At 32.6% G+C, this 21370-nt stretch overlaps 2 protein-coding genes across 4 annotated transcripts; one reads left to right on the top strand and one right to left on the bottom strand.

Annotated features, from left to right (window-relative positions):
- Window positions 1-185: 185 nt before the first annotated feature.
- Window positions 186-6310, bottom strand: LOC111404287 (carbamoyl-phosphate synthase large chain, chloroplastic-like; the record flags this gene model as incomplete). Its single annotated transcript, XM_023033114.1, is given in 4 exon segments — window positions 186-1116; window positions 1119-1923; window positions 3395-4087; window positions 5096-6310. Coding segments are annotated over 4 exon segments (3456 nt in total), but the record flags the coding sequence as incomplete, so codon positions are not given.
- Window positions 6311-17728: 11418 nt separating this feature from the next.
- Window positions 17729-21012, top strand: LOC111404286 (decapping 5-like protein). Of its 3 annotated transcripts, XR_002704682.1 has the most exons (5): window positions 17729-18321; window positions 18935-19182; window positions 19902-20100; window positions 20234-20344; window positions 20444-21012. XR_002704682.1 is itself a non-coding variant. In XM_023033113.1 (4 exons), the coding sequence occupies exons 2-4, from the start codon at window positions 20041-20043 to the stop codon at window positions 20585-20587; spliced, it is 315 nt and encodes a 104-aa protein (XP_022888881.1). In that variant the 5' UTR covers window positions 17729-18321; window positions 19902-20040; the 3' UTR covers window positions 20588-21012. The 3 variants fall into 3 exon arrangements, 2 of the variants coding, with proteins under 2 accessions (XP_022888881.1, XP_022888880.1); XM_023033113.1 differs by lacking the exon at window positions 18935-19182; XM_023033112.1 differs by lacking the exon at window positions 20234-20344.
- The last annotated feature ends 358 nt before the right edge of the window (window positions 21013-21370 follow it).

Below are 21370 nucleotides of genomic sequence, written 5' to 3'. Positions count from 1 at the left end.
AAAAGTATCTTCTCATGGTCAAATGTCAAGGCCTTTTATAGAAGAAAAAATTAATTCTTGAAATGCATTCTATTTTACTGTTTAGTTGACAGATATTTCTATTTTCTTTCCCTTTCTTTAAATATTACTCGAATCAAAAAATAAATAAATAAATAAAAATAAAAATTATAAAAGTCATTTCAATATAATTTGGATTATTTTCAGTTTAATTATTTTTTTTTCTAGCAAAAAGAAACTTAAGCGTCATATCCAACAAATTAATTTAAGTTCTGACGGCCATATCAAATACCTAGTGATATCGAGGCAACAAGGTCAATACAAGTATAAAAACATCATCACCAACACGTACACTCTGCTCAAGTGTTGTAACTACTTAAAGAGAGGAGGAGATTGATTGCAAATTTTTATTGCTCTCCTCTTCCTTATCAAGACTGAAGTAGTTCTGAAGAGCTGACATCTCAATCTCCTTGCTTTTCATGCTCTTAATTGCCTCAGCTGTGGCTAAAGCGCCGGCAACTGTGGTTATAATGGGAATCTTGTAAGCAAGAGCCATCCTCCTTAGCTTCCGTCCATCAATTTGGTCAAAACTGTCACCTGAACTCGTAATCACCATCATCTGAATTTGCCCATTAGCTATCATGTCCCCAGCATGAGGTCGCCCTTCATGCATCTTCAGTAATCGATCTACTGGTAAACCTTCTAGTTCAAGAACACAAGCTGTCCCTGAGGTTGCAACGATTGTGAATTCAAGTCCCAGAAAAGCTCGGGCGATAGTTGGAAGTTGAGACTTGGTCAAATCATTTAAGCTCAGAAAGAGGGTTCCTGAAAGTGGTGGCTTCTGTCCTGCAGCTATTTGTGCCTTTGCGAATGCAATTGATAACTCGTAATGGATACCCATAACCTCACCTGTGCTACGCATCTCAGGACCTAGAAGAACATCTGCCCCTTGAAATTTGTCAAATGGAAGAACAGCTTCTTTCACAGAGACATATTTTGGTATAATCTCTTTTGTGAATGACAGGTCATGAAGGGACTTCCCTGACATGACAAGGGAAGCATATTTAGCCAGTGGGTGGCCAATTGCCTTGGAAACAAAAGGGACTGTCCTGGATGCACGGGGTTAGCCTCGAGCAAGAAAACGTCCCCAGAAGCTGTAATGGCATATTGGCAGTTCATGAGTCCACACACATTCAACCTATTTGCCAATTTTGTAGTCCATGACCTAATAGTGTCCAGGCATGAAGGAGAAACGGTTTTTGTGGGAAGCATGCATGCTGAGTCGCCTGAATGAACTCCAGCCTGTTCAATGTGCTCCATTATGCCACCGATCACTACATTACCATGCAAGTCAGCAAGTGCATCTATATCTATCTCTATGGCATCAGATAAATATTTGTCGATCAAAACTGGACGCACTGGATCCACCTCAACAGCTGTTTCAAGATAAGTCACAAGTTTGTCATCGCTATAAACAATCTCCATTGCTCGACCACCCAAAACATATGAAGGCCGGACAACAACAGGGTAACCTATATCTGATGCAATTGCTAGAGCATCTTCTTCACTCTTTGCAATTCCTCCTTTTGGCTGTTCAATCTCTAATTCTTTCAAGATTGTGTTGAATCTCTCCCTATCCTCAGCAGCATCAATAGAATCCGGCGATGTCCCCCAAATAAGAACAAATCCATGACCACTTCGGCACCTTGGCTTGCCCTCATCTAAGTACTGCTGAATTGGTAGAGAAAGTTTCAATGGAGTTTGACCTCCAAATTGCACAATGATGCCATCAGGTCCTTCCAAGTCAATAATATTGTAAACATCCTCAACTGTAAGAGGTTCAAAGTAGAGTCGGTCACTGGTGTCATAATCTGTAGATACTGTTTCAGGATTGGAATTCATCATGATTGTTTCATATCCTGCATCCTATATCAACAAATAAAAACATAGCTCTCAAATCAGAAAAAAGAAAAAAACAACAAATGAAACAGAAAGAACTCATTTAGGAGTACTAACTGGTGTGCTTCCCCCAACCATGTAACGAGCGTGCTTCATTTGTACAAGTATAATTTAAAAGTTTCCACAAAAGTAACTGAAAAGTCTGGCAGCAAAATGCAAAAATGGAAAAAATACATAACGTCGTCAGTGTGCGTATTACTATTACACGTGCTCATAAAAGAATATGGGATAAAATACAGCGATATTATGTACTGATTTTATCATATTCTTAGTTATTGGCATTTAGTAGTTTTTATGTCCCATTACCTTATGTTATGCAGACAAATAATACATCATAAGCTCATGATACCACTAGTCTGTGGCTAAAGAATAAAAAAAGAAATCAACGTATCATAATAAATACAAAATATTAATAAAACCTCTTATAACTTTTGACCATCACGTGAGAATTTGAGTCTACTTTTAGTCACACTAATTCAAATCAAATACGACAGTACAACTGTGTTTGTGAATTATTATAAAAATGCTAAATTGTTAACTTTACACGTAAAAGCATGTGCAGATTAAATCACACACAAGCTTTGCAGAGAAATCAAATCACTGAAGACTTCATATTTGACTACGCTTGTAAGCACAGTTTCTTGGCTTACTTCGGAGTAAGCATGCATTTACTGCGGAAAAAAAGACAGCAAATAAGCTGCTTATAGCTTAGCCAAACATGGTCTAAGCAGTGTTTAAACCATTAAACTAAGAAGTACCATGTATTTGTTTGAAATAATGCAATCCACATGTATTCGGGAAGGTAGTAGTAATCTCTAACTTGCAAGTGTTAAGACAGTCACTATGATGGCTGATCATTGAGAATGGGTAAAACTAATCAAGTGTTTCACTCAGTACATATACTGGTATTCATCCACAAACTTTATGTTACATCCAACAATACACAATTATTGGACAGGAAAACGTGTCTTTTACAAAACGTCAGACAGCTTCTTTTATTCAGTTTAACCTACAAGTATCGGCAAGTTATATACCCTCCATTACAAGGCCGTGAAAACATAACAAATAAGAAGCTTGAGAGCAAAAACAAGAAAGATCTTCTAGAACTGGATAGCCGGATTTCTGACTGTCTTTGGTTAAAGCAAAATATAAGATGACAAGCTCAAAATCTTAAACTTACATCGGTATCTAGTTAAGTTCATTTCTTCTTCAATTAGACATTCATTTCACTGCATTATCTGAAATAAGCAGAATTACGCCATATATGAAAAGTGTGCTCATGTAACCACATCATATACAGGTACAGTTACATTGATTAATTCATGCAGGCCTTCTGTAAAATATTGCTCAAATGTTCACAGATATTATATGCATGTCCAATATCATCAAAAAGATCCACCAATATGTATCCACATGCAATTCATGGGAAAACTCAAACCTGAAGGGCAAAGGATGCGTGGCAGCAGCAATAGTCAAACTCAATTCCCTGTCCTATCCTATTTGGCCCTCCGCCTAAGATCAGAACCTTTTTCCTGTCGGTGGGAGCTGATTCGCACTCAAAGTCATAGGATGAGTACATGTAAGGCGTATCAGCCTCAAACTCGGCAGCACATGTATCAACTCTTTTATATGCAGGTTTAATACCTAAAGATAATCTCTTTGAACGAACTTCTTTCTCTGTGGATTTTCTTGCGAAAGCTATCTGTTTATCGCTAAACCCTCTCTTTTTCACTTCCCAGAAGTCATCCTTTGTCAATTGTGACAAACTCCTAGCCAAAAGATACTGTTCTACATCTACAAGTTCTTTAAGCTGAGTGAGGAACCATTTGTCAATGTAACTCAACTCACGGATATCATCAACCTTCATTCCCCTCTTCATTGAAGCATATACAGCATGGATGCGATCTGGACTAGGGACTCGCAAACCGTATTTTAATTGGTCCCAATCCCACTCAAGTTCCATGACCTGTGCACAACCCCATCCAGAATAGCCACATTCCAAAGAGCGTACTGCTTTCTGAAAGGACTCCTGGAATGTTCGACCCACTGCCATGGATTCGCCAACAGACTTCATCTGGGTAGTCAAAATTGGCTCTGAGCCAGGAAACTTCTCAAAAGCAAACCGAGGTATCTAAAGAATTTTAGAAAAAGAGAAAATATTCGTCAAACCTATACAAATATAGCCTCTGTTTGAGCCCCATTCCTCTAAGAATTCATTTTTTCAAAACTTATTTTCAACCACACATTTTTCAATAAAATAATGTTATAGATAAATTCAAAACTTTTCCTTAATTTTTAACCATAAATTCTCCATCAATCTTCTATTCAAAATGCATTCTTCCACCCAAAATGGGGCTCAAACAAGGGTATAATAAGTAGAAAGAATTACTAAGCCACATTAATGGCCACGAGAAATAAGCAACCAAATTGCTGAGGATAAAATATGTGATGGAAGTAGAAAATGTTATCCTATCTAAACAAACCTGCTAGAAGTAGTACCAAACATTTAAAAAAATTGTGTTAATTAGACATCATCACTAAGGCTCATGTGGACTTTTATTTTCTTAATTTATTTTTCTATGTCCATTTTACTATTGTGTTATTTTTCTGTCTGCCCATCTATACATCTATTTTAACCATCTTCATCTTACCTATCTATACAAGTTGAACAAAATGAGAAAAGAAAGTTCAGGTTCTAAAACATTAGTCCAATACTACAAAATACCAACTAACAGCTATAAGAAACATCTTTGAAAACCACATAGTGGATCTTGAGAACTTGCGGGCTAAAGTTTGTATACTGGCAGAAGGAATAGGAACTTCACCTTATTTTACCCATTTATTTTCTAGTTAGAAAGACTAACCTTTGATATCACATATGGCGAATATAGATATCACCTCCCAGTTTTAAAATTAAAAAAAAAAAAAAAAAAAAAAAAAAAAAAAAAAAAAAAAAAAAAAAGAGGCTGGAGGAAAGACAATTAAATTATCGACATCAAATAGCTAAACATCAGAACAATGAGTTATAGATAATGTCTCAATAATTCAAGAAATTTTGTAAATCATATGTAATTGAATCTAAAACATTAAATCAAATATAATAATTGAAAAGAAAAAGTGAAATGAGGGTGAATATTACCTTGGTTACAACATAATCTATAGAAGGCTCAAAACTAGCCGGTGTTTTCTTTGTGATATAATTCGGAATTTGATCTAATGAGTAACCAACGGATAACTTGGCAGCCATCTTAGCAATTGGAAAACCAGTAGCTTTCGAGGCCAAAGCTGATGATCTTGAGACTCTAGGATTCATCTCAATTACCATCACCTCTCCATCATTGGGATTCACAGCAAACTGAACATTTGAGCCACCACATTCAACTCCAATTTCCCTGATAATAGCAATTGAGTAATCCCTAAGCCGTTGGTACTCCTTATCTGTCAAGGTCTGAGCAGGAGCAACAGTGATAGAGTCCCCTGTATGGACTCCCATTGGGTCAATATTTTCAATGGAGCAAATAATCACCACATTGTCGGCCAAGTCTCTCATAACCTCGAGCTCGTACTCTTTCCACCCCAACAGAGACTTCTCAACCAAAACCTGAGAAGTCAAACTAGCTGCAAGTCCTGACTTGCAAATCAGCTCAAACTCCTCCTTGTTGTAAGCAATCCCACCTCCGGTCCCACCTAGGGTGAATGCCGGCCGGATAATCAAGGGGAACTCCCCAATTGAATTGGCAATGTTGATACACTCCTCAAGAGTTGTCCCAATTCCAGAAGGAGGCGTCTTGATCCCAATGTTCGTCATCGCCTGCTTGAACAAATCCCTATCCTCTGCTTTCTTGATTGCCTCAAGCTTTGCCCCAATTAACTCAACCCCATACTTCTCCAGCACACCACTCTCAGCCAAAGCTACTGCAAGATTGAGGGCAGTCTGCCCACCCATTGTAGGCAATAAAGCATCAGGTCTCTCCTTCCTGAGCACCTGCTCAACTAATTCCGGTGTCATTGGCTCAATATAAGTCCTGTCTGCCATATCAGGATCAGTCATTATAGTTGCAGGATTCGAATTAATCAGGATAACCTCATATCCCTCTTCTCTTAGGGCCTTACAAGCTTGTGTGCCCGAAAAATCAAACTCGCAAGCCTGTCCAATGACAATTGGCCCAGCTCCTAGTATTAAAATCTTCTTGATATCTGTTCTTTTACCCACTTTTTGCACGCTTGAAAAAATCTCATTTGTCAAATTCTCACTACTTTTAACACCACCCAGCTCACTTCGCAGTTTCACATGACTTGACGTGAAAGGCTGAGATCGCTCATTCAAATTTAACGAGTTCTTGTTTGACGTTACTTATGTAGGGTAAGAAAACCAATGAAAAAGATTTGGCCTGGGCAAACAAGGATTGGTTTGAATTAGCTTACAAAAAGCATTATTGCAGTGATGCACACAGTGACCCATTTTCTCTACCTCTTATCTGCGCCCTTCTTTATTTTTACTTTTATTTTTTTTCTCAAAATTCAACAGCTGCACGAAGAAAAAAGAAACAAAGAATCTCAAATTAGTATATACAAGTACATAACAATATGTTGGGGCCTACTGATGCAAATGGTTTTGAAAAAACAAAACAAATTGCAGATTAATGATAGAATATACACAGACCGAAACTGGTTAATAAAGCTTTGTACTGGTATTTGGATTCATGTTAGCTTAAAAGATTTGATATTTAAATACGGGAAAAAGACAAATCTAATTAGCAGCCTTCGTGAGAAAGGCTTGGGCCATCTATATTATAAAATTTGGGAATATCAAACTGGAGCGGTACATGAACAACAATTTATCAGATGTAAAGTAATATTTATATACTCCATAACACGAAAAACTCTGGTCACTTATGAGATCAAAATAACAAAGCCATGAGCTCATAATTTTCTTTCATACAGTGTACGAACAAATTTCAGGCAAAAATCAAAAGATTACAACAATTAAGGCCAACAACATGTTCAGAAAAAAACAGAGAGATTTCAACATGCACAAAAGGCCTCTTCTTTAGCATCAATTAACGAAGAAAATATTTAAAAGAAAAAAAAAAAAGGAACAGAAGCGATTCATACCGAACTCGAGATCAAAAAATTATTTGGAGACGCGCCAAGCGAGCATACAACATTACAACCATACGGTGAGGTGAGGGAGGGGGAGACGGAACCACGACGATTTAGGGTTTCAGAGGATCTTTTGTGGGATTAAAATTAGTAGATTATTTAATTTTGAGTCAAATTAAATTCAGATTTTAATCCAAATCAAACGTTTCAGAACAGTTGTGTCTCACTGTCCGAGTGGGATGTGTGAAGTTTGCGTGTATACGGCAAAAGGACAGGACTGGATTCATGTTGGAGACTGCTTGGCATATTCTTATACCAGTATTTGTTTCAACCGTTATATATACATTATGGTTTCATAAAGAAATTCATAATTTACAAGCAGAATAACATTATTGTAGAATTGGAAAACAATTTTTTCAACCATTTAATCATGAAATTTAACATATATATTATGGACATCTTTATGAATATCATAATATACATGTAGAATTATCCTTGTTTCAAACGTGAAACTGAAAATTACTTTTTCTACATATTCATTTATTTTCAATTATACATTATCAAGATTTACCTTCTGTTCAAAATTTTCTCAATTTTTTAATCACACATTCTCACTTTATTGTCCATTTAATTTGTAATTTTCACTTTTAGGTTTTGATTTTATTTTCAAATTTTTGTTTTGAGGATCTGTTTTGAGATTATTAAAAATGAGTTTTGTATGAAATTTTGAAAAAAAATATTTTATGACATTTTATTCCATAAAACTTGATTATTCAATAAAAATAGAAGAGTTTTATGTTGATATATTATCTAGTAACGTATATATTTTAAAATTGGTTAATCTTATAATTTTATTTTTTGCTATAGAAGTAAAATAAAAATAAATAATAAATTGAGTTAAAAATATGGAAAATCAAAAAAAAAAAATAATGATGTGAACTGACAATAATTTTATTTGTGTTCATTTAATTTTTTTAGAAATTGTATCTAAATAATCATTAAGAGCTTTGCATGTGTTTTATTTTTTTTTTCCCCTATAAATTTTAACAATTTTATTTTTTCATATTTTTTATTTTAAATTTTTTATTTTTTAGAATTTTAGTTTTTATTTTTTCAAATTTTAATTTATTTAGTTAGAATTTATATTTATATTTTTTATAATTTTTTGAACTTTTAATTTTATTTAAATAAAAATTTGTCCTTGTTTTGGCCAATAAACCAATAATAGATTTTTTTCAAAACTTATATTCAACCACACATTTTTAAATAAAATAATATTACACGAATATTGACACAAGATGTCCTTATGTTTGAAGTTCGTTCTGCAAAATGTCTCACAACCTTATATCTTTTTGCATTTCAACTCTATTTACACATTTCATTGCGAAAATCATCATTTCCATTCATTTTTATCCAATTTTCTCAATGAAATTTTGTGAAATGACAAATATATCTTCTTATTTAAATAAAAATAATAATTGAAACCATACTCCCAAAAATTTTTAAAAAGTGCAACCGAATCCCAAAAAAATTAGGAGGAAAAAAAATCTCTTTGCTTCTCCTTTTTCCTCCTCCTCCACCACCACCAACTTTTTTCCTATCCAATCCCACCTTTCCCCCTCAATTTCACACTCAAATTATCGACAAATATATGAATTCATTATACACCCATTAAAATTTTGCCTAAAATTCCAAACTGCTTAGCGACTCTAAATTATCACGACTCAAATTGCTCTAATACCAAATTGTAATGATCCAAAAATTTAAGATTTGAATCGTTATCAAAATTTTAAAATGACAATTTACTGTAATTCGTAGAAAAAAAATTTATGTATTACTTCCTAAAAGGAAAAAAATAATACTTTCCTACGCCATATCTTTAACGTATAAATTTGGAAAGATCACGTAGGATTAATCTGTAAAGTAAGAATTAAATGCATAATCATTTTATACATGTGTAATAATTGTCATTTGGCTCTCTTTATATTTACCGTATATATATAGGCAGGATTTCATACATAGAATAAACAAAATTCCAAATTAAAGTTAACATGCTTTTCTCTTTCTTCAAGACTTGGCACACTACTCCAAAAATGAGAGAATACTTCCAAAAGTTGCTTTACTTTATTAAAAATCCATACACCACATCACAAGCTATGAGACATATATTTAATATATGAATATTAATCAACTATGTTTAAAATCTTGAATTTACGTATAGCATACCAAAAGAGACAATGAATAAGTGATGTGACAAGTATGGAATTATTATTTTGACCATATATATTTTCATAAATTCTAGGAGGGTCACGTATATAAAATTAATCTAAGACAATAAAATGTAACCAGTTACTTCTAAACAGTAAAATCATTAGAAGAAATAATATTTTAATTCAAATTTTATCCAAACAGCAAACTACACATGTTCATCTACTAATAGACATGTACGAATTTATTATTATTATTATCCTAAAAAAATGTCTACCGTAATAACTTAAAAGAAAATAAAATTTATGTGCTAAATTAAGTCTTTATCCAGCGAAACGAGGCACGACAACACCATCAAACCACCATGCTCCGACATGACCCGATCTAACCTGTGAGGTGCAAGAAAAAAGGGTGAGTACATGAGAATACTCAATAGATATAAAATTTTATTGGTGCGATCCCGAATAATAATTTTAAACACGTGTTAGAATATCATACCGTCTCATATCTTTAAAATCCGGTAAAAACTCATAACATGGTACTGGAAGTGGCCATATCATTCATATCATATCATTTCATATCATGACTTTAAATTTCATAAATACAAAATTCATCAGCACGTAAAAAAAAAAATTAAACGGGACATAAACACTGCACCTTGATATCCCACCTTATTAGATCATTTTAATTTTTGGAAGACAAAACCGAAGAAATTATGCTCCAAAAATCCTTCTCGTCGCTTGAAGAATTTATATTGTTTGAAATTAACTTCGTATTTTAAATTCCAATACTACAGGTATAAGTATCTATAAAAAAATTTTAAGGTATAAAATAATATTCCTTTTACACTGCATAAAATATGAAGTATGTAATTTACTTGATTTCAACACTCTTCTTTCTCTACAACCGTGTGCTTATGCATATGTCTTCTTTTGATATATATCTATAAATATATTCCTCATAATCTAGTCTAATAAAGTGGGTGTGTAGTTAGGGAAACGTGTAGTAGTAGGATAGGAGTATGGATAAAATTGGGAAACGAACTTTTGGAAATAAAATAATTGACCAAATCTTATCAACCAACTCAACCACTCAACAAGCAATACCTTTCCTACACGTGGCCAACCAATTGAAACTAAAATCTATAAAGTATCTTTCTCTCTCTCTCTCTCTCACTTCATTTCTTTTGTGTGTATGTATATACTAGTCCCTACTACGTGCATTGCACGAATTTTGTATTTATTATATTTTAATTAGTATATGAATTTTAGTTTTTTTGAAAATTTTTTGAAGCAATATCTAAAAATATTTCATCATATAAGAAAATACTTGTAAATTATTTTTACAACTACATAGCAGTATGTTATCTAGAAAAAATATGCTTATATATTTCATGCTTGTATAAGAAATATACAAACTATTTTACTTGTATTCTTTGGTAGTGTTGATATGATTGAATTGAATGTGAAGATTATATTTCTAAATTTTATGTAATTCAATATTGTAAAATTGAAAAAAAAAACTCCCCGCACAGTACGGAGAGAGTTGAATCAAGTGCGGAGTAAAAATAAAAATTAAAAAAATGTGTGGAGAGAAAAAAATATTTCCGTACAGTGCAGAGAGAGTTGAACCATGTGTGGAGTAAAAAAAAATCTCTTCGCACACTACGGAGAGCAAAAAAAAAAAACTCTACGCACTGTGTGAAGAGAGTTAATCTCTTCACACGGTGCGGAAAGTTGGTTCGCACCATGGCAAACCTCTCCGCACAATGCATAGAGAATTGAATCATGTGCGGAGTTAAAAAAAGTGCGGAGAGAGTTAAACCATGTGTGGAGAGTTGACAAACTCTTCGCACAGTGCGAAGTAAAAAAAAACTTTTCACACAGTTCGGAGAGATGACAAACCAACTCTCCGCACAGTACAGAGAAAAAAAACTCTCCGCACAGTGCAGAGAGTTGTTTTCAAATTCCTTAATTACAAGTCAAAAATTAAGATTGTAAATTTTTCGTATATACAACGAAACAGAGTAAAAAAACATGGCTCAAAATCAATCATATCTTTTTTAAATTTCAATCACAGCTCAATTACTGAGCATGCAAATAATATTTACAGTATTGGAAACGAGCTTTCTTGTGATTCATACAATGAAACAATATGTGAGTTGTGCAAAGAAAGGGATATTGATAGTACCATGGCATTGCTTTCACAAATAGAGGCTCTAGGGTACCATCCAAATTCAATATTTTACACTTGCTTGGTAACAGCTCTTGGACATTAGAAGCAGATACAATTTTCAATGAAATTATACTTTTGAATTGTAGGCCATGAATTAAAATGTGCAATGCATTGTTCAAAAGTTGTTTGAGAAAATGCCTCTTGGAACTTGCAGATAAAGTTGCGAAAGTTTTTGTTTTTCTCTTCACACTGTGCGGAGAGATAGTTTGTCATCTCTCCATAATTTGTGGAGTTTTTTTGTTTTTTTCTCATGTGCGGAGATTTTTTTTTGTCTCATGGAATCTATATATATTAAAATTATTATTATTTTTTAATGTTGTTGGCATGATGCGTGTGTGGAAGAATATTTGTCAATCACCATAAACAAAATTCTTCACAAAATGCAAAAAATAAAAATGCATAATAAATAATCTTATTACGCTAATATAATTACAATAGATTTTTTTTTTTTTTTACAAATAGCATAAAAAAATTATTTTTATCTTCAACAAAAAGACAAATTTAAAATTTAGCAATTTCATAACCAATTTTTTTTTAATTCTCGGAAATACAATTATAAAAAAGGAAATAATATTGAATTACAATATTTAATACTTAAGAAATTCAATATTAAATAAATTTTATACATTTATAATAAATTATAAATCCATATATGCAGCTTACCTTATATACAGCTACCGTATTTGCAAACAAATTACCGTATTTGCAAACAACTTACTGTATTTTCACCTTACCGTATTTACAGCTTACCGTATATGCTGCCTATCGTATTTGCAACTTATCGTATATGTTGCCTATCGTATTTGCAGCTTACTGTATTTTTTATATATCGATTTTTACACTTACAAATACCGATAATACAGAATACTGTATATTCACTTACTGAACTAAATTTCAAAAAAATTTCTAGATTTTTATTTTTTCAATATAAGCATAAAATAAATATTAAACATATATGAAGTACAAAATATAAATGCATATAAATATGATGCTCAATCTTCAAATTTTCAATATTGAATTATACAAAATTTAGAAATATAATCTTCACATTCAACTCAATTATATCAACATTATAAAAGAATACAAACAAAATAATTTGTATAATATCGTATATTTCTTATTCAAGTACGAAATATACAAGTATATTTTTCCTAGATGACATAATAATGTTATGCAATTGTAAAAATAATTTACAATTATTTTCTTATATCATGGAAATATTTTTAGATATTGTTTCAAAAACTTTCCAAAAAACTAAAATTCATACACTAATAAAAATATAATAAATGCAAAATTCGTGCAATCACTGTGCGAAGAGTTTTTTTTTTTTTTTTTTTTTTTTTTTGCCTTTTTTACTCCGCACTTTATGGAAAGTCCGCACTTTGTGAAAATAGTGTCCGCACAGAATGTCATATTTTCGCACTATGCGGAGAGTTTTGCCCTAATGTTTGCCATCTCTCCGCACTATGCCGAAATATTTTTTTTTACTTTACACTGTACAGAGAGTTGAAACTCTCCGCACTATGCGGAGAGTTTTTTTCTTCATTTTTTACTCCCAACATGGTTTGCCATCTCTTCACACTGTGCGAAGAGTTTATTTATTATTTTTTTAAAACTCATGTGCGAGGAGTTTTTTTTTTCTCATGGCTGTTTATATTTATTAAAATTATTATTATTTTTTTAATGCTAGTGACATGATATGTGAAAGAACATTTGTTTGACATAATTATTTTTTTAATGCTAGTGGGATGATGTGTGGAAGAACATTTGTTTGACATAAATAAAGTGGAAAATAATAAATGACATCATGCATAGTAAAATTGGATTCATTTACTATTACATGAATAGTAGACCCTCATTCATCTTTTTATTAGAAGTTAGATATATATATCACCAATCACCAAAGAATTCTACACGTGGCCTATCACAATTTTAGATTCATTAAATAATAAATTAATATATAAGTTTAAAGCTAGATCTTTCAACCTCAATAACTCGTGTTCTGCTAATCCAGATTAACTTTTTCTCGAGCCTAACATGTATGATAAATTACGATCTTTTCAACGGACCCAATATTCATATACTTATCGTCGCTCCGTCAACATCTACATTTTAACATTCAATAATATTAAAATTTACTTTTTATATATTTTAGCGTTCATGAGTATAATAATTCATCAATATGAAAAATAAAACAAACGGGATAGAATACACTACACCTCAATATTCTACTAAAACCTTTATTTCATAATTAAATAAATTATGTCAAACATTCTACATAAAAATCTTTCTAATTCCATCTATTAAATAAATAAAGCATATGGAAAACACAATTAACTGAACCATGTCCCAAATATTAAATTTCAAATTTAACATGAAGATAAAATTGAAATAACGCCAAAAAAATAAATAAATAAAATTTCATAGTAACGTTACTCAAAATTTATTTATTTTGAATTCCATAATTTCTGGTATCACAACTCCACCGCATCGCCCGCCAACTAACAACTCGTTTTAATCTGTGAAGAGTAGGAAAAAGGGCGAGTACATGGAAATACTTAGTAGGATATAAAATTAATAATGCGATCCCCTATAAAAATTTTAAAACATCTATAAGAAAATTATACCGTCTCATATCTTTAAATCTGGTAAGAGCTCATATCATAGTACCAAAATTACCATATCATTTATATCATAGCATATCACATCATAACTTTAACTTTTATGAGTATGCAATTTGTCAACATGAAAAAAAAAAAATTTAAACCGAATAGAAAAATACTGCACCTCAATATCCTATCTCGTAATAAATCAGTTTTTGGAAGACAAACTCTAATTCACGTTCCAAACTTATTATATATATATATATATATATATATTATTATTATTATTATTTTTTTTTTTTTTTTTGCTGCTATCACCGTATATGGGTGTCTAAAGGTGAAAGAGAATATTGAATTTTAATAGGTCTAAAAGTCTTTCAAAGAAAACGTGTTTTTTCCCCATAAAGAGTCTCAATTCTATACAATCACTATTTCTTCCCTATCTAATCAACACATGATAATCTATCACTATCATCTCCCAACAACCTAGGCAAATAAATTATTTTAAAATAAAACTACCTATCTATATTTTAAGCCCCCGTTTGACCCCCATTAAATTTCATTATATTACATTCCATTTTTCTCTCTCATATTTTTAACCACATAATCTTTTATAAAATAATATTATATGTAAATCAAAAACTTTTCATTCTTTTTCAACCATTCATTTAAAAAAAAAAAACTATTCCACCCATTTTCATTTTTAGAAACCATAAAATAATATTATACGTAAATCGAAAACTTTTCATTCTTTTTCAACCACTCATTTTTTCAAAAAAAAAAATAAATTATTCCACCCATTTTCATTTTTAGAAAATGGGGTCTAAACGAGGGCTAAGATACACTGGTGCACTAACAACCTCCAAATCAAAATAAAAATGAAACACTCCATACACGTGACATGTGTCAGGTACATTTTCATCAAAGGTTAAAATTAAATTGTAAAATTAGTTTTCATCTACCTTTTTCAAACTGAAATATATTGAAGCTTATTTATTCGAATTGATTTTTTCTTGGGCCTAATATACATAATTAATTACGAGTTATCCAACGAGTACAATATTGATATATTTATCATTACTCTATCTATATTTAAATATTTGACCTAATTAAAATTGAATTTATTGTATTTATCATTTTAGTCCCCTAACTTTCCAAATTTAAAATATAGTATGAAATTAAATAAATTCTAGTACATGCAAATTTTTGGGACTTTACAACTGGTACCAATTGGACAGGCGAAAGGCCCAATCAAAGCGAATAATACGTAAACTAACGACTTGGATACAGAGACCAGGGTCGTTACAATCCAATCCCACCTTTCCCCCTCAATTTCACACTCAAATTATCGACTAATATATGAATTCATTATACACCCATTAATTCTTTGCATACAACCACATGAAGAAATTTTCATTATGGAGAGCTGATATAACTAGGACATTTAGCCCTAAACCCTAAAAATATTGCAAAGGAAATAAAATCAAATATTTGCCATTACAGCCACCACGCTTGTTTTTATAGGGAAGCTTTCCGAACTCAAGCAACTCAGAAAGCTCACTTCCCGACTTTGAAGCTCGTTCAAATTGAACCTGAATTTCTTTCACAACCTCGGAATCCACTTTAAAACCACCTCGAGCCTTAAATCCAGCCAAATTGGATCGATTTTTTTGACTTGTCCTCATCATCAACCACATTCCTATCCACCATAAGCACTTCATTGGATCTCTCTCCATTTCAATGCTTGCATTCACCCTACACCGCTCATCATCATTCAGCACCCTTTCTTTCTCCACCTCATTGGCCATTCAAGCTATTCCTGCCTTCGAATAACTACTCCTTCAGAAGTTCTTAGGCTTCTTGTCGACGCTGGCTCTTCCCTATGCCAGATCCCAAATCCAATTGATTAGCCTACTGATTTTTGTTAGGTTTTGTTTAGTTTCATGTTTGGATCTGAGACTTGGAAATTCGATTGTTGGAATAGTGCTTAAATATTTTCACCCCGCCGCCGGAGGGGGGGTGGGGTGGGGAAGAGAAGCACATTTTCTTGGAAATCTATTGCTTTTTCTCTTTGAAGGAGTGCAGATTCCAACCACTTTTGTATTTCACCATCCTTACCCCTGGTTCTTGATATTGGTTGAATCGTGTAGAAATTGAATTAATTTGAGTAGAATTAGTCGATAATTTGAGTGTGAAATTGAGGGGAAAAATGTGGGATTGGATGGGGAAAAAGTTGGTGTTGGCGGTAGGGCCCGTTTGAGCCACATTATTCTAAAAAAATATATTTTTAAATAGTGATTTTATATTATTTCAACCACACATTCTTCAATAAAATAATATTATACGCAGATCAATTTTTTTTTTTATTTTTTAACCACACATTTTTCATCAATACACTATTCAATAATGCATTATTACCAAAATAATGTGGTTCAAACACTCCCTAAGATTGGTTTTTTCCCCTCCTAATTTTTTAATAATTTATTAGTGACTCGATTGCACATTTTTTAAAATTTTGGGAGTATTATTGAAATTAGTTTTTATTCTATTTTTATTTTATTTAAATAGGAATGCACATTCATTATTTTACAACATTTTATTGAGAAAATTGAATGAAAATAATAATCTCCACAATAAAAGGTGAGAATAGGGGTTAATGTAAAAAAATGCAAAGTATGGATATTTTGCACAGTGAACCTTCAATGTAATGACATTTTGCATTCACAATTTCTAATAAAAAGTAACGTGGATTTAGAAGCTACACAAGAACCATAGAGTTTGTAGGTGGGAATGTAAGAATGTGTTCGATTGCATTTATTTTTTATGAAAAATGTCAAATTTTCACTCGAGGACTTGTTTGATAATAATTATGAAAATTGAATTTTTAATTGTTAAAGAGAAAAGTGATCTCTCTCGTTAGAGAAGAAGTCAAAAACGATGATCGAGTTAGAAAAGTAACCACGAAAAAAAATTGATTTCATCCAAAAAAATCGGAACCCAACATGTACATAGATTTTTCCATTTAGTACTTGTTTGTTTTCCATTATTTGATAATTATAATGAAAAATATGACCGTTGTCCATAACATCAAACTATCATTTGAATTTCTATCTTTTGTATGGGACTGTTAATGAGTATATTTTTCATTCTAATTCTTAGATTAATGGAAAACGATAGGGGTCTTAAATGTTGATAATAATGTAGGGAAATCTGAATATGTTAATGAACTCCAAGGTACGAAATGAAACGTTATCTTTTAAGAGATGTTTCTCCCCTATTTAACAAAGTCACAACGGGGTATAATAGAAAATCTCTCTCAGAATACAATGGAGGTGTTTGATTCAAATTGTGACTATTTGATCAAACCAAGAAAACACTCGAATATAACTGATTGAGCCAAGAGAAAGAAGGAAAAATAAATTGTTTGATGTGTTTGCAAATGAGAATTCGCCCAGAATTTATAGACACTGAGGCAACTGTTTGAATAGGTGTATCCCTTGAAAGTGACTGTTAAAAATGAACAGATGCTCCTATTCAAAAACCTTTTGAAAATAAAAATGAACAGGTCGAACACCGTTGCGCAACGGCAAACATTAATCCTGGCGGCAAATCATTCGCAAAACAAAAATTTAAACACATGTAAAATGATGAAAAATATCTAACATTAAACACGATTACACCAACATAATTGAAAATACCAAAACTCCATTCTCCTCGTTTTTACATCACTTGTCTGTGTTGTCTTCAACTTCGGCCCAAACGCTCTAATCCATGAGATGTGCTTGGTGCACAGGGAAATGTTGTACAGGTTTTTTTACAGTGTGAATGTGTCATTTTCTCATTCAGAATCGACGATAAAACAGAAAAAATGCAACGAATAACTCCAAACCCTTACGTACTTCCCCCCAAATTCTGCAACCACTTCATCAAATACCCCCAAAACTCCGAGTCTTATTTTCGCACACACTACACAAAGCGCTTTTATAAGAATTCAATCTCCCCTGTAATTTTTCCTTTTTCATTTTCCTCTGTTTCGATTCGAGGTTATTGATGGCGAATGAATCCTCTAGCATCGACAGAAACAATGAAACGACGCCTTCACCGGCGGATTCGTACATTGGAAGTTTCATAAGCCTCACATCTAAGTATGAGATCCGATATGAGGGCGTTCTCTACCACCTCAACCCCCAAGACTCCACCCTCGGCCTAAAAAGCGGTAAGTTACGACGTCGTTTTTGTTTCTCAATAATTTGAGTATCATTTATATTTATTTATGTATACATTTGTGTTATTTCTGTATCCTTGTTCATTTCTTGAATTTTTATGCTATATGTGTATATATTTGTTCGTGTACATAAATACTCTTTTAGTAAACTATCCTTTTGAAACCGGAACTTTCGAAGCATACTGTTTGGGGACTCTATTTTGTTTTTTGTACATGTATTGGATGTGACGTGATTTTATTATTATTATTATTATTATTATTATTATTTATTATTTTTTTTTTTTTCAAGTTAATCTAATTGACCTAATTACGGACACTGATTTTCGAGTTTACTGGTTACATAATTTAGCACAAAATTTGTGGTTTTCGTTTTCGTTTTCCAATTTTTTTTTTTCCCGCCCATTATTTTTAAGCCCTGCTTGCCTTACAACGTACTATTCTTGTCCTTTCTAATGATTAAGCGTTATTTGATTAAGATTTTTTAAGAAGTGATTTTTTGGAAAGTGGTGGTGGTGTGTTATTTATTTATTATTATTATTATTTTATTGGACGTGTGGTTAAAATAATGTAGTTCCTGATCCTGTAACATTGCTTCCAATTCAAGGTTTTCCACCTTACACGTCTTTTGTTCTACATTCAACGTCAGTCCCCTTGTTAAACCAACCACCAGCTATGGTAACTCCAAATCAACTGTCACAGCCCAGAGTACCTGAAATTTCTCAGATGCAGAAGTTATACCCAGATCAGAAAGATGTGGGTGCTCCGGGTTCAATTTCTTTGAATTCCTTAAGCTCAGTTACTACTCCAGCAGCTCAACCACCTCTTTTGCAATTCCCGCCATCTTCCCAACAGGTTCATTGGAGTTGCCCTTCTCTTTATATATATGTATATAGTGTATGTATGTGTGTTCAAATTACTGGTCAAGTGTCATTTACTTCAGGTTTCTGCTAATTAAGGTTCAATTGGCATTTCCAGTTATTTCTATTGTTCCTTCTACTTCCCTTCCCTTCGCTGTTCCATTTCCTATTTATTTAGAGTTATTATCCATTGATGAAGTAGAAAATATTGGAGGATTGGGTTCTTTATAACTTTATATCAATTTTTTAAAACACTTGGACAATATGTTCATATCTGTCCATGTGCCAGTTGCATTTGTCTTATTCTTTCGCTCAGCTTGATAGAGGATGCATCAATGGGTCCTTCTCTCTCTCCAGTAGAGCGCTTGAATTTTTCTTGTTATTTTCTATGGCAGCGTAATGTGACATAATGCTACTATATCTATATTTGTTGGATATTTTGATGATCCTATCTCTATATTAATTGTGCAATACTCATACAGGTTAAAATTTGACACCGATTGCATTTATTATGTTTTTCTTATTTGATGAAATCTTTCTCCTAGTTGATTTGAACAGTAAAACTCACCTCTTAATTCAAAGTTTGAAATTTTGTCATTTCACTTGCTTTTGGTCTTTATTTCCCAGGTTACCTTTTTCTTAAGATTAAAGTCTGTTGCTAGTAGTAATTTATAACTATTTGTGTCGTAAAAGTTTGGTTTGGATTATTTGCAGTCGCAACACCTTTCTCAGTTCACCGAAGAATTTGATTTTGAAGCCATGAATGAGAAGTTCAAAAAGGACGAGATGTGGGGTTATCTTGGAAAAGCAAATCAGAGAGAGAATGTAGAGAGGATTCAGCATAATGTGGTAAATGGACAGAATCCAGGGGGCGAAGATCACTCTTGGCTTGGTTCCCACCGGTGATCCCAAGGTACGGTTTCAAGGTTCTGCTATTGTTTGTGCACTGTGTAAGTGATAAAACAAAACCTAAGTTTTAAACTGTGCATTAGATCCCCGACTTTTCTTCAACATAGAGTGTAATCATTAGATGCCTCTGTTTGCAGCCTGCATATAACAAAGATGATTTCTTTGATACGATATCTCGTAATCATATTAACCATGGAGCTAGGAACCGACAGAACCATTTTTCTGAGCGAATGAAACATGACACTGAGGTTCGTGAGCATTGTTATACACTAGCTTTTCATATGAAAGACGGGCATAATGTTTTTCTTACAGATTCTTAACATTTTTCTTCTTTTGTGTCTATGCAGATCTTCGGCAATATTCAACAGAGATCTCATTCAGGTTACAGCAGTGGCTATGCTGGTCGACATGGTGACTATCGTGGTCCATATAACTGGGGAAGAGGGTATAACCACGGTGGTCAAGGCCGAGGAGGCTACACGTGGAGATGACACGTAATATTCCTCGATATAGAGGTACATCAGCTGCAGTATTAACATTTGGCATGATAGCAGTCCGACATCTTTTTATCCTGAGCTCCGGTTGCATGATAGCAAAGTAATCGCAGGTTCATAGTATTTTTTAGCCCATGTACCTGTATATCAAGATGCTAGTTTTAACCACTATATCCGTGTTTTACGAATTGCCGCTGGGAACAAAGAGTTGGACTCCTTTCCTTTATTTTTTTATAAGAGGTTCTACGGACTACTCTGTACTTTTAACATTTGGCATTGTGTGCCATCATTAGAAGATAAGAGTTATCAGGTTGTTTGGATGACAGTTTGTCGTTGTGGCAAGTATTTTAGTTCAGTGTCACTTCGTTTCCTCCATGTAAAGCTATCAAGAAATTGTCGTCATTTGAATGACGTTTCATCAATTGACTTTTAGGTCCTAAAACTTTTCTTATTTCCTGTATCGTCTGTTAGGTTCACTATATATTATTGAATGTCTTGTAGCGATTGTTAAAGACTTTAGGGTCCGTTTGATTGTAAAAATGTAATTTGGGTAGAAAGAAAACGAATTCTAAGGAATCGAATTGGCTAAAAATTGTTTTATTGGAAATTATAAATTATTGTGTTTGGTTGGTATAATTTTACACGTGGAAAATGTTGAAATAAAAATATTTTTTGATGGTCGTTTGACTTTTTTTACATGTAAACTGTCAATTTAAAGGATATCTTCTTTTACAATTATTCATAAAATTTAGTTCCATTGTAAAAAAAATATATATATAT

The sequence above is a fragment of the Olea europaea genome, chromosome 11, assembly GCF_002742605.1.
Source record: "Olea europaea var. sylvestris chromosome 11, O_europaea_v1, whole genome shotgun sequence".
Classification (NCBI taxonomy): domain Eukaryota; kingdom Viridiplantae; phylum Streptophyta; class Magnoliopsida; order Lamiales; family Oleaceae; genus Olea; species Olea europaea.
The sequence above is the reverse complement of the archived record's forward strand: the minus strand, read 5'-3'. Positions and strand labels throughout refer to the sequence as shown.

Excerpts from the sequence above, each read along its gene's own strand:
- LOC111404286 (XM_023033112.1), top strand. The coding sequence starts at position 18,156 with ATGGCGAATGAATCCTCTAGCATCGACAGAAACAATGAAACGACGCCT. Across the intron at positions 18,322-18,934 it reads CACCCTCGGCCTAAAAAGCG|GTTTTCCACCTTACACGTCT; the intron begins GTAAGTTACGAC and ends TTCCAATTCAAG. Across the intron at positions 19,183-19,901 it reads TCCCGCCATCTTCCCAACAG|TCGCAACACCTTTCTCAGTT; the intron begins GTTCATTGGAGT and ends GATTATTTGCAG.